The sequence below is a fragment of the Oculina patagonica genome, chromosome 1 (genome assembly GCF_052425735.1).
Source record: "Oculina patagonica isolate OP01 chromosome 1, crgOcupat, whole genome shotgun sequence".
NCBI classification, from domain to species: Eukaryota; Metazoa; Cnidaria; class Anthozoa; order Scleractinia; family Oculinidae; genus Oculina; species Oculina patagonica.
In genome coordinates this window covers 30163803-30178092 of record NC_135758.1, presented here as the reverse complement: position 1 = coordinate 30178092, position 14290 = coordinate 30163803, and the positions used below count along the sequence as shown (strand labels likewise).

The 14290-nt window shown below is 37.8% G+C and overlaps 1 protein-coding gene across 1 annotated transcript in view; it reads right to left on the bottom strand.

Moving 5' to 3' along the window:
• Positions 1-1152: 1152 nt before the first annotated feature.
• LOC144663343 (schlafen family member 13-like) overlaps positions 1153-14290 on the bottom strand; it is a 33363-nt gene continuing 20225 nt past the window's right edge. The window contains exons 7-10 of the mRNA XM_078524250.1: positions 11831-12858; positions 6842-6946; positions 3448-4171; positions 1153-2034 (exon numbers count right to left, since the gene is read on the bottom strand). Of these exons, the coding sequence (XP_078380376.1) occupies positions 1311-2034; positions 3448-4171; positions 6842-6946; positions 11831-12858 (2581 nt within the window). The 3' untranslated portion in view covers positions 1153-1310. The remainder of the gene's footprint in view (positions 2035-3447; positions 4172-6841; positions 6947-11830; positions 12859-14290) is intronic.

The following is a 14290-nucleotide window of genomic DNA, read 5'->3' as shown; positions in this document are numbered from 1 at the left end:
AAGAAAATCTTCCATTAGATAGCTGGCCGCAAAATATTTTACTAATCAAATCGGAGTGAGGGCTGGGCATTTAGTCTCTTTTCTTAGTTTTCCATCTTTGTTATTAATCACAATCATAATTTTTTTGGTGAAATCGAAAAAAGTCGATTGTTTGCCTTTCGTGATAGTGTCAAACGCGTGAAAGCAAAGTTAATTGCAAATGAAAATGACTACACTTAGTAGTTTATTAACATTTCAATAACAGATACAAAAATGTTACTTTCAAATTTATTTCAGTTACATCAAAGTTTTATCTTTTTACATTAACCACTTCTAGGTAAACTGAGAAAGCTAGGTATTTAAGAGAATATTGGTATTCTAGGTCATTCGACCAATATAACTGGTTTATTACTACTAAATATTATTCAATAACAAACACTTCCTTTGTGTGAAAGTACTTTGGTAAGTACACTCAATTATTTTCTTAGCTAGGCTACAAAATTTGTTATATACAGATTACAAAAAAATCTAATAGAAACAAGAGAGGATGATCCTCTCTTGATAAAAGCTAAAAAGTATTTTTATTTTTCAAGTAAAGTTATGGAAGGAAATAATAAATTTTCTATATTTAAAACTATTCAACACTAAAAAACCCTCTATAGAAAGAGAATCCTCATTTTTGATTCACGTGATATCTAACAAAATTACCCTACTCGTACGAAAGAGACCATGGCTTTTTGATTCAAAAGCCTCTTGTTCCACAGTTTATAACGTATAGTAAAACGGGATAAGTGCCATTTCAGGGTTGCCACTCATTAGAACCCCCAAAATTCCCTGACTTTTCATTGACCTCTAAACAATTTTCACTGACCTTGAATTAGGTGAATTTACAAATAAGCCCAACCTTTTTTTTACATTTACTTCAGCTTTTTCTGCAGACCATCGAGTCTTCTCTTTATTTTCGATCTCTTCACGTTTTTTACGGGATTTTGAACGCATGGAATCTGACTTCACCAACAAATCCATTTTGTTTTCTTGTTTCAGCCAAAATTCCCTTAGTCTCCCTCGCAGCCGTTCTTAGTGTCGTCACGCAAAATTCCTCCCCACTAACGGGTTAGTGGGGAGGAATTTTGCGTGACGACACTAAGAACGGCTGCGAGGGAGACTAAAATTCCCTAACCATTCACTGACTTTGGCAAGAAGCAATATTTTCCCTGACTTTCTACAAAATTCTCTCACATTTTCCTGACCTTGAAATTTTTTTTTTCCCTGACTTTTCCCTGACCGTGGCAACCCTGTATTTATTTCCTGAGGGAGCTTTTTGATTAAACTCAATTTTTACACCGTATAATAACGAGTTTTACCATGGCCCGTGTGACTGCACAGTAAATAAAGGGATTTTGTTTGCGTCCCCTTGGAATGTGATCGATTGCATCAACAAGAACTACAACAGGTCTTTCCAGACCACTGTACTTAAGAACAGTACTAACAACTAGAGAGTCAGAACTGTTTTCTGTTGCGGTCTTGAACGTAAAAGGTAGGTCTGGTGGAATACAGTCCTGTTTCTTAAACAAAATGGCAACATCCCCATCTCTATACCCACTATTAGAAAGCTTGTAATAGATTTCATTGACAACATTCGGTTGGGATGTTTCGCTTTCTGAATATGTTTTTGTTTCGACACATTCTCCTTCGAAATCGTGCCCCATCTCAAGAGCATCTGCCACTTCAGTGACATACTGTTTTGAATGATTAAATATTTTTCGAGAGTTGCGAATCACCTTTTTTAGCCTAAACTGAGGCTGTTGCTGGGTTTCGGGTGGAATGCCTGTTGGGAAGGTGTGATTCGACTGACAATTGTCGGTGAAAAACCACAAGTATCCTGGTCTGTCTGGGTCATGCTGTCGCACAAGGTTTCTTGCCTTGTGAAACCAAGATTCAGTGCCCACTGGTTGTTCATAGTTATGTACTTCATCCATCACCACATGTCTGACACCTGGAAACTCGCTCCCTATGAATGTTTGACGGCAGACCACAGTGCATACATCGCTTTCCCTGATGAATCAAACAAAGAAGGAAAAAACGGTATGATTTACTTTCATTTTACTTTTTTGCCATAGTGTTGAAGTGATTTTTCAGGGGGCTAGCTCTCTCTACTTCAACAAACGAAGATAGCTTCTTCTTTTTCACTTTGTTTTTATTTCAGTAGTTAACTTGACTACAATGCTCTCTCGCAATTCTCTAAACGATCAATCTTGCACGCGCGCTTTTAAAGGACCAGGCATAATCCGTCAATCAACAATCAAAAATGTCAAAATCCAAAATGTAATCTTATGTAATGACATGCGCAAAGCACGCCACGAGAAGGTGACAACACGGGAAGGTCTATTTTCCAGAACGTGCAAAGGTGTGAATTTCGATTCTGTTTTCTACGATTTTAACTAACTTCCACTAGGCAACTGGTCCAAATAAAAGAAGGCGAGCAAAGTGAAATTTACAAAGAATAATTTTACAGAACAATATTAAATTAAAGTTACAAGATTGTATCGAAAAATCCAAACCAAAAAGGTTGTTTTAATGTAAACAAACCAACATCAAACTCTAGAGTAGATTCGAAGAAGAAGGGGCGTTCCTTGAATTGACATTATTACGCCCACATACATATATTACTATTAAGTTGTTTACGAGTTTCGGATCAAGCTAAAGGTGTTACCAGCAGTACCTGATGTACAAATAAATTCCAAATCGTATTGTACAATTATACAATATTCAAGATAAAAGAACAATCACTTCTGTAGATGTCAATGTACATCCTTTGGAAACCAAAGATAATAGAAAGATAACTTATTAAGTTTGTTATGGTTTGCTATGGTTTCGCTTCGGAAAAAGGCGTATTTTGAAATAAGAAAACAGAACTAACAGTTGAACTATCTCGAGAAAACCTTTTATGCGATACTAGAGTATTATTGTATTGAATAAACAAGCTGCGAAAAGTAAACTAACATGTTTTCGATAGTTAGAGAAAGAATATAATTGGTCAATTCGAAGAACAAGATAATTGCTTTTTCCGATGCGACACCAAACGCTTCTTGATCAAAGAAAAATTATAAATATACCGACAACGTTACAACACCATCTTTAAAACTGAATTTACATAAATGTTTGTTGATCACGTTTTCGCGCGTTTCGCACTGACGCCATCAAAATTACAGCTTTTGTTCTTTAACAATAGTCTATCAGGACTGGTGTATTCTAAACCCCCAAACTGAAAGGTTCAATAATAAGCCCCTCTCCCCTGAAAATAACTCCGAAGCCCAACATCTGAAACACAAATAAATCAAAACAGCAACAAGAATAAAAACACAGAAAAACACCAGAAAATTAAAAAGAAAAGATGAAGTTAGTAGACAGGTAGGCATTAGATAAAGGCCACACTTGAAAAATAAATAAACAAGTTATTAAACCTACCGTATCTGATTTGCGATCCCCTCATTTTCACAAACACAGAGTATTTTTGTCTTGGGCAGTTTCTCACGGCGGTGGAGCTCCCTCATAAATTCCACTGCCACAAGGGTCTTTCCGGTTCCAGCAACGCCCTTAATCCATAACTCTCTATTTATTTCAATCTGCTGATGTACCAACTGGAACTGTTCCCTGGTCAGGAGGTTCATAATGCTGACGCCCAACTTGTTGGAGAGAGGTGAAGGTACCGAAGCCAGAATGATTACCATTGCCTTAAGCACGTCATTGAGCTTTTCTCGAGAGGATTCCAGGTCATACCCTTTGGGATATCGGACATCGCGTGATGCCAGCTCTACCTCTGCTATATCAGCACACGAAACTACATGGTACGAGACATAGAACTTCCTTTTACAGGCACCATCTTTTACAAGGCTTCTCTTTATAGATCGGGCAGTTTCTCTGCCGTATTTCAGAAATCTGTCATCAGTAGCACTATGGCAGAGGGTGAAAAGGTGAAGTCCACCCATGTTTCTGCTGATCAGGAGAAGGTCGCAAACGACGCCATCCATAGGGGTACCTCCTGTGTTACCCAGCCAAGAACGTGAAGCAACCAGTAATCCCCGATTGCGATCCCTGGTACACTTTCTTTGGATTTCTTGAATGACTGTCTGCGCTTCTTTTGGAAGGTTTGACTCAAAGCCGTCAGGAAAAACTGGGAATTCCTCTTTAACTACAAATGCAACAACCAAAACATATATGAAAATTTTGAGGCAGAAAAAAGCCAACTACTAATGATCAAAGTTTTTAGGCGCCACTTAACTCGGAAAATGAAATATGAAACGAGAATATAAAACTGAAAACTTTTAAAAAATAAAGTTTTGCACAGAACAAATCAATTTTAAACGATACGTTCAAGCCCCCATCCATCAATTTATCTTTGTATTGATGCAAATACATCACCTTTAGTGACCATTGGAGACTCCACACTTTTGAGATAACTTCGACTACCAGCCAAATATATTTAAACTGTAACACAGTTCAGTATGCCTTATTCACGATAGCCACCATGTTTGTTTGCGCTTTATAATGAAAATTGGCATGTGAATTCTGAGGGGGTAAGCAAGCTTAAATCAACAAATTTCAGCTGGATTTTTGTTATGTCCGATAACCCTTTTTTCATACCATACTTTGGTTTCACTATTGTGGTAAAAATATTCTAAGTTTTACGCAATTTCTGTAGAGTTATGTGCAATTATTAATATTTTTAAAGTTCTGAGCTGTAGACCTCACCAATAAAAAATTTCAGCGATTTCATAAAAAGAAAACTCCTTGCATAGTTAACAAGTTAAGTTATTGAGCAACTTGTTCGAACTAACCTTAATAATGAAATCATTATTTGACTAATGTAATTTTTTATCACTAATTAATAATAATTAATGATAATTTAATCATTATAACTGACGTAAATTTTTAAATGTAATTTCTGTTTTTAATACCATTTTTAAGTTTACATCGGCGAGACTGGAAGACCTATGCAAGATAGGATCAAAGAACACGGCCGGGACATCCGACTCGCCCGCACCCAGTCTTCCGCCGTTGCAGAGCACACCAACAACACCGGACACTACCCGCTTTGGAATGAGGTAAAGTTTATTGATCGTGAACCACACTGGTACACACGCCGGGTCAAAGAGGCGATTCACATAAGACTTCACCCTAATAATATCAACAGGGACAGTGGAATTGAAATTCCTGAAGCATGGATGCCCACGATCAAAAAACACAACAACAGGAGAACTGTTCGACTGCGGACCGCCGAGGGAACAACAGTACACCAGCATTTTTTACATTAACCATTTTTATTGTTAAGCGCCACGAGCCATGGATATGGTGCTATTATAAATCTTTATTCTTACTACTATTATTATTATTAATTTAAAAAATTATTTTATTACTATTATTATTATTATTATTATTATTATTATTATTATTATTATTAATAATATTATGATTTTTATGATCTGGCTTTTAAATGTGATTTTGACGCAGATAGTTTACAATTTGACGAACCGATTTTCCGAGAAACAATCCCATCAATGTTTGCCCCCTGGAAGACAACGTGGATAATTTGCATTATAATATGAAAACCATCAAGGTGGCTATTGTAAATATGGCCTACACAACATCAAATTACTTTAACACTTCAGCGAAAATTTGCAACAACTTACTCACTTGAGCCTAAAGTGAGTAAGTCGTGGCAAAATTCGCCCCGATCACTAAAACTCGGGAATGGCTTTGCAATTTTCCGAGTTAAAAAACCATGCAGCCTTATATGGGGTGCACTTTGTACTTGACGAGACCTGTTGTCCTTGGACTTTCAGCAAGTTTTATTCTTTTATCAGATTTCTTATGCGACAGCTTTTTTTACAAAACATTTTTATTTCATTTATGGATCAGCCCACGTATGGTACACGTCTTAGCTGAACGAAGGCAGCAAACCCCCAAAGGTTGCGACCCTCCGAAAGTTGCAAAAAGAAAAGGCCACTAAATCCGAAAGTAACAAGGGTCGCTATATTCGGAACTTTGCTGGGTTAATTAAGAAACCTCTGTACATATTTTTTTATAAAAAAGTTGAAACAATCCATTTCTTCCATCCTTAGACTGTTATAGGCACCTTTTAAACATACTTGTATAGAAAAATGACATTATTAATACTTACTTTTGTCACGCATGGCCGGTCCCGCTCTAAGAACCCCACCCTCGTACTTAAACCTGCTTACTGTAAAACCGCAACTTTTCAAGCTTCTTTTTTCAATAGAATTGTAAAACCTTGGAACACTATCTGAAACCTCGCCCCTCACGACAAATTTTCTAGCCCAAGTCTATTCAAAAATTTTCTGCGCGCCACTTATTTTACTCTACTGGACACTACCTATGATATTGACATGCCCTGAACCTGGTTCCTCTTCCGTAACTGCCCTTGCCACCGCTCTTAATTTTTGTAATTAATATTATCTGCATCTTGTTTTATAACTTTAGCTATAAGTAATTAACTAGATTTTATAACTATAATTTTTAACAATAGTAATTAATTAGATTTATTGTATATACATATATATATATATATTTTTTAATTTAAGATTTTTATCGCCATTCTTTTTAGTTTTTAGGGTTGCGCCCCGCATGGGTTACTATTTTCCCGTTCGCGCAATTCCTTTTTGGTCCTTTTCGTTTTCTTCTTTATTTGTAAAATTTTAAAAAATTTTAAGACCAATAAAGTTGATAGACAATTTAAGTTCTAGGTTTTGGACAAAGGAAATGACAAGGAAATCCATATTTTTTATCTCCAGAGCTCTGTTCAATTAGTAATATTTTAAAAGTTCTGAGCTGTTGAACTCACCAATAAAAAAGGCATCCCTGATTCTTTGAACGTCACCTTTTACAGTCATCAGATGTCCTTTGGGAACACGACATTCTTCAAACCTGGAAAGCATGGCTTGCATGGCTGCAAAACAAAGGAAGTGGCATGCAACTATAAAACTATATATGGGTTTTTATTTTCTAGAACCATTTTATTTTTATTTTTAATATTTTTTGAAATATATTTAATTTTTTCAGTTTGGAAATGTTTCCCAGCCAAGACGTCTGCCAAATTCATTCATATACTTGCCAAATCACACATGTAAAGCTTTATTGGCAAATATCAATAAAGAAGGCCAGAATTGGTCAGAAAAGCCTTAAGCATCTGGGGGATCTTGAACCTAGTATGTCATCATGGTAACCAAATTGTCAATTTCATATTGTGAAACACAACTAGCAGAGTGTAACTGCAAAGAATCAAAGACTTTTGATACAAATTGGCTGAGATATCACTTTCTTTATATTTGATCAAAATTTTGTTGAGTCTATGATGTCATCATTTTGCTAATTTGCATATTCTTAAAAAACTTGAATATCTCTAGAAAGAAAAGAGATATTTGAAAACAGTAAACGGCATTTTCCTTCTCATATAGAGTGCTTGTTAATATATTAAAACGGCCACAAAAGGAAAGATATGAATTTCATCATAGTAGCACTTTTTAAGCGGCACAATTTATACAACAGATGGGTATTTCTATAAAGTTAGATCGTGGACAAAATGTTCGACTCGTCGTTTCACTATTGCGTTTGGTCATTTTGAGTCGTCGTTTTCTGGGTTCGACTCGTCGAAATGTCAGTTGGTTTCGGCGTTTTACGAGGTCGACTCGTCGTCTTGTCTGTTCGACTCGTTGACTCGTCGACTTTTCTAGGCTATAATTCGTTACAAAATATATGAAGTATTACTTGATTCTTTGCAATGTTATACATACATGAAGTCGGAACGCGGAACGGCGGAACGAGAATCGGTGTAACGATTTTTTTTAAATAACTTAATTAATGTAGTGCTATGAACCAAATTTAATTTATAAATTTTCAGATTGCAGACCTGCAAACAGCAGTACTGCTGGAACCGATTCTTTTTCTTCGCAATATCGGTATATGGCTTATATGATCTCTAGACTTTAATACGTAAATCTAGGCAAAGAAACACAGAAGCAAACCAACAGTAAAAAGTATCCCCCAAAATAAAGGGCACCAACATCTTAATCCTTTAAGGTCGATCTAGAGCCAGGATTTCAAGTTTATTTTGAGTGAGAATTTCAAAAAAGAAGCGCGACTGCCCTTCGGACTTTCACGCCCCAGCCAATCGAGACAATGAAACGTACAAAACCGAAGCAAGTCAACGAAGCCGTTGGAAAAAAAAAAAAAAGAAAGGGCCTGAGAAGTTATTGATTTCATAAGAAAAAGAAATAAAGAAAACGAAAAGCTCACAACAAGGGGTATTTTCAGTTGGTCACCCATCCAAGTACTAACCTCGACCAACAGGGCTTAACTTTGGCGAACGGACAAGAACGTTGCTTTCCATGTGGTATCAGGAAGAGCGCGTTAATGACGTAAATCAGCTCATAAAAGTTAAGACCAGTTTTGGCAGGAAAGTACCGAGTTTCCAAAAAGATCCATTTTAGCCAGATATTTCTTTTTCTCTATTTTCATGACTCTTAAAACCCTTTGTCTCGTCTGACACTGATACCACAAGGAAAGCATTGGTTTTCGTCTGATCGCTGAAGTCAAACCCTGTTGGGCGGGGTTAGTACTTGGATGGGTGACATACTAAAAATACCCCTTGTTGTGGGCTTTTCATTTTCTTTCTTTCTTTTTCTTACAAAATCAGTAAGTTTTCCGGCCCTTTTATTTTTTTATCCAATGGCTTCGTTGACTTGCTTCGGTTTCAGGTACGTTTCATTGTCTCGATTGGCGTGTGAAAGGTCCGAAGGGCAGTCGCGCTTCTCCTTGAAATTCTCTGACACTCGAAATAAACTCGAAATCCTTAGAAGATGTGGGTGCCCTTTATTTTGTGGGATACTTTTTACTGTTGGTTTGCTTCTTTGTTTCTTTCCCTAGTTTTATGTAATTAAGTCTAGAGATCAAATAAGCCATATACCGATATTGCGAAGAAGAAAAAATGGTTCCAGGTACTGCTGTCTGCAGGGTCTGCAAAGTGAAAACTTTTTAATTTAATTTTGTTCATAGCAATAAATAAATTAAGTTTAATATTAAAAAAAAATTCGATACACCGATTCTCGTTCCGCCGTTCCGCGTTCCGACTTCATGTATTTATAACAGGGGGGGGGGAAGCAACTTCCCATACATTCTCTTATATGAAATCTGAGCGATGCTCTAACAACTTGCAAAGCAATCATTGGGGCGGTAGTCAGCGGATGTCTCTAAGGCGCATGCATGAGCAGCTCCTTTCTTTGTAAACTTGCCAAAACAATAACAACATGGGACCAGTTAGCCTGAATTTCAGACATCCCTCTGTGCTCGCCTCCTCGCCAAAAGAGACGTCTGAACACATTTGGCTCTAATGCCGTCCGGTGACGTCACTACACTTTGGGTTTAATTCATGCGGAAAAGTTTCTGTCGAGGCCATGAAATTGTGAAAGAAAAATCGCTTCTATAAAGGATTACAGGGTAACAAATTGTTTGAATAGTAAACTATTGAAGACTTGAGACAAATGAATGAGATTTTAATCGACTACAGGCTATATTCTTCTACGGAACCGATTTAATCTGAACTGATTTGCTTTATCTAGCGATCAAAATATAATATGCAGCGGACAAATACAACACACTTGTGAGTACTTAAATGAATCAATTTAGACGGTTACATAGGCATCAAGAAACGGAATTCAATACAAAAATATCCTTCTTGACCGTGGGCACTGAGTTAAAAAATCACTGGCTCATCGAGGCTGCAGGACATAAGCGTCGAGCGGCTTTGTTGACAACAAAAGAATAAGTTTACGTATAAATTTGGCAAAACAGTGCATGTCGGAGCGACGAATGCCGCCAACTTAAAACCTACCGGTTTCCATTACTATTCTTCATCCGTAGGTAATTAAAACTAATAAAGTAATAAACTCAAGGTAAATGACGAATAAATTCATTTCTGGGAAGGTGAACTCTTTCGAAACTCTTTGCAAACGTTTTCAAATTACAATCCTCGCGCAGTAAAATTCAGTCATAATTTCACATAATTATGCAAAATATTTTTAAATCAACCAATCAGAATCACTACCCGGTTTTCGGGTAGTGACGTCACCGGACGGCGTTAGAGCCAAATGTGTTCAGACGTCTCTTCTGGCGAGGAGGCGAGCACAGAGGGATGTCTGAAATTCAGGCTAGGGACCAGTGAGAGAGTTCGATATTTTTATATATATAGTAATAAAAAAGACTTTCTAAGTTTTGTCTTAAAGCAGCGAGAATTTCTCTGGAAAGGTTCTTGGTGTCAATATGTGGTGTTTGTTATGAAATAAAACCATCACGGGAATGGTAATGAAAACGTGGCGATCGAATATCCCCGCGCCGGTCGGAGCTATTGTTCTTGCTCTATTGTTTCGAGGTTGTTTGTTGACTTGGTCTTTCTTTGTTTTACTTCATTTACAATCCCCATGTGGGCCAGTTGAAAATCGTGGTACAAACATTTGCATTTCAGCACTGAAAAGTAGCACGGCATCACAAAATTCTGCGTTCTTAAAACTACACGACGATGACGAAATTTTCGGATAAACACGCTGCTTTTAGATTTTTAGTTAAGAGAATTGAACCCCTTTATAATAAGTGATTCCACGGCATAGCAGCTTCCATTTCGTGGGAAAAGATTGCCTGTTGCATCATCGTCCAAAAACCGCTGACTACATCGTGAATTGATCGCTTCGCAAGTTGTGAGAGCATCGCTACTCGGTCCCAGACCTCGTTTCTTCCCCCCCCCCCTGATTTATAACATTGCAAAGAATCAAGTAATACTTCATATATTTTGTAACGAATTATAGCCTAGAAAAGTCGAACACGAAAACGAGTCGAAACGACAAAACGACATAACGACCAACTATGCAAAACGACGAGTCGAACAGGTCATCCGACGAGTCGACCTCGTAAAACGCCAAAAAGAACTGACATTTCGACTAGTCGAACCCAGAAAACGACGACTCGAAATGACGAAACGCAATAACGAAACGACGAGTCGAACATTTTGTCCACGATCTAACTTCATATATTTCACCTGGGTCCACAGGTAACGTTTTTGTATTTCTAGTGCTTTAGAAAGTCGTACGCGCGATTTTCGTCTTAACCGTCTGTTGCGCACTAAAAGAAAGTGAGCATCAGATGGTGCTTACAAGAGGTCTCCTCTATCTCCCCCGGATGGGGTGGATTTTGTACTCGTCCTAGGCCCGACCGTTAGCTAGGTGCTCGCATTTGAATTTCACGGCCGTAATGGCGACCGATTTGTGCCGAAGTTGTGAATTCAAATGAAGTTCTTAGCTCCAAACTTCGACTTGAATGCAATTCAATTACACAGAAAGATGGAATATTTATCGCTCTTGGATCGTGAAGTAAAAAGATCAAGCTACGTCTGGTTTTGAGCTTCTTTAGCGAGTTTTTTGAAGAGGCCTGCGTTCGCCTTTCGAATTTGCTTTCCTACCTTGTCTTTCTTTTAGTACGCAACAGACGGTTAAGACGAAAATCGCGCGTATGACTTTCTAAAGCACTAGAAATACAAAAACGTGACACCAGGTAAGGTTTAAAGTTTCATCATAACTTTTCATCGGTAAAAAGGGATATTTTTCTCGACTTTATTTCAAATCCATACAAGCCTTCTTAGTACATCCATACAAACTCTCATAGTACGCTTTGGTTACCTGTGCTGGGTCCCAGCTCTAATCTACATCCCTGTATAGGCACGTATAAGAAATGTTTTGCACTAATTTTATATGATTGAAAGTTACAACAGGAATGTACTTGTGTATACCTTTCCTATTACTCTGCAAGCCCTCTCCAGACAGCATTCTCTGTTTCCACTCCCCAAATTCAAGACGACAAATGCTTTGTAGCCCATCTGTGCTTTGTTGTAATGCAAAGCTTTTAGGAGACTTGGCAAAAACGCCACCAGAGCTTCCCATCCCTGCCACATATATCACTACAATAGCCTTAGATTCACAGCCCGAGACAGAAAAGAACTGCACATCCCAGTGGACTTTTCTTTCTGGATTAAAATTCCAGTACATGTTGTTGATAATGGAAATTACATTTTCCTCAGTGTTCTGTGTTCTCTCCATATCTTGACCACAAACTCTTCCACCATCTTCAACTCCCAAAATAATAACTCCACCGCCAGCGTTAGCAAAAGCTGACACATACTTGCTGATACTTTGACGCTGTGCATGGTTAGCAGAATCTAAAATTGCTTTAGACTTGAAACATTTCAGCTGAATCTGTTTAGATTCCTTTAAGTTCAGTACCTGGTTGTATATAAATACTTCAGGTATCTCAGGAAGTTCTTCCAATGAGACTTCAACTTTTGAAAACCTGTGTCTCCTGCTCTGTGGGGTTTTCTTCAGTAACTCAAAAGTTTCCTCATAAGAAGCTTCATCTACACTGGTATCTCCTGGTACAAACAGATTGTACTCCATTGTGCACAAATGCTGCGGTGCATTGACAAATAGCAATATTTCATCATCATGTTCGCTGCGGTCAAAAACGTCAAAATAGCTTGATGGTTTTATCATTGCTTTTAAGTGTGGTTCTACTTTTTTCCAGAAATTGTCAAGGGCATTTGGCTTGCTTGCTAAAATCTGGAAGTCAGAAATTTTTATGACCAACACTCCCCCACCAGAATTTAACAGGGCACAGGATCGCTTAAGGACGCACTCTTGGGCAGTCTCGTCATGTTTAGCATCTAGGCCTTCTTTTTTTATTCTTTTTCTCTCCTTCTTTGGCTGACTTGTTTCATCTTGTCCAATTTTTATTGTGCAATATAGTACATTCTCAGCAAAAGACCTGCAGAGTTTAACCAAATAAAGGCTTCAACAATATTAACAAAATCAAAAAGATGCCTAAGTGCATTGTCGAGTTTAATGTAGCACACAGGAATTTTGATAACATGAGAGAAGTGCGTAGAGAAGTAAGAGAAGCAGCCAAGTGCTTCTGGCACTTCTCAAGTGTTCTTAAAAATTCTCAAGTGCTTATTACTTGCCAATGCCCAAGGAGCAGTGGCGGATCTAGGGGGTGCAGGGGGTGCACCCCCTAATATGATCGACCTGCAGCTTTCTAAAATACAACTGGTATTCTGCAAAAAAAAAAAAACTACCGGTATGTGGGTTATTGGTGCACCCTCTCCCAAGAAAGATCCTGGATCGCCCCTGAGGAGCATGTTTTTTTTATTTCTTTTATAAAATGTTAAAGAAATCCAGTGCGTGCTCAAACTCATGACTAAGCTGCATTCATTATAAATCAATGAAACATGCACATGATGTAAGCCATAGATAGATAGATAGAGATAGATAACTTTATGTCTTTAATTGAGCTAAAATGACCTTGAAATGACCAATCATTAAGCACACGTACATTTAACAAACAACTACCGGTAAGTCAATTTTGACCATAACAGCTGTTTATATATATATCTGGTCTTAATTAGCATAAATTTTTCCTTGAGTTATAGTTGACAAAATATAGAAAACATTCAAGACAGTGTTTCATTCAACTTCCAAATGCCTTGAGCAAATGTTGTCAGAAATAGTCTGCTGCATGTCATATATTCAACATTTATGCAATGATTCCAGTACACAATGAGATACCTTCCAGGCAAAAGCCACCCCTGCAACTACAGTCGAAGCTCTCTCCACTTACGGGAGCTTAAAAACAAAGAAAAAGTCTAAGTCGTAATCTCTGATCTGAAAGTGTCTGCGTCCGCTTACAGGAATGTCCACTTACAAGAATGTAAAAATACAGAGTTTGTATGGGAGTTAAAACGGGGTGTTAATCAAGGCGGCCGTAAGTAGAGCTGTCCGCTTATGCAGTGTTCTCACCAGGATATTGCCTTGGGGAGTCCCAGGGCCTCCTCTGCTGAAAAATAGGGGCCTTATAAGAACATTAGGGGGAAAAAGTTACTCGCGGTTCATGGCTGATGTGAAATTCCTTCGTGATTTCTCTGCCTACGAATCATCAATGCATGCTTAAATGAACTCTTGCAATGGTGGTCCTTCAGCTGAAATTACCATCAGTGTGTCCAACCTATCTGCTACAAGTCTATTTCTCTCACCTCTGACCATTTTTAAGGTTACATGTATGCATTATAAATGGGCAATGTCAATGCCACAGCCACAAGTTAAAAAGAAAAAGAAAATGAAATGTTGTCATGCTCTGCTGTGCCATGGCCATGATGGATCAACTGTGTTATGTCAACATAAATCATGCGGTATGAAAAACC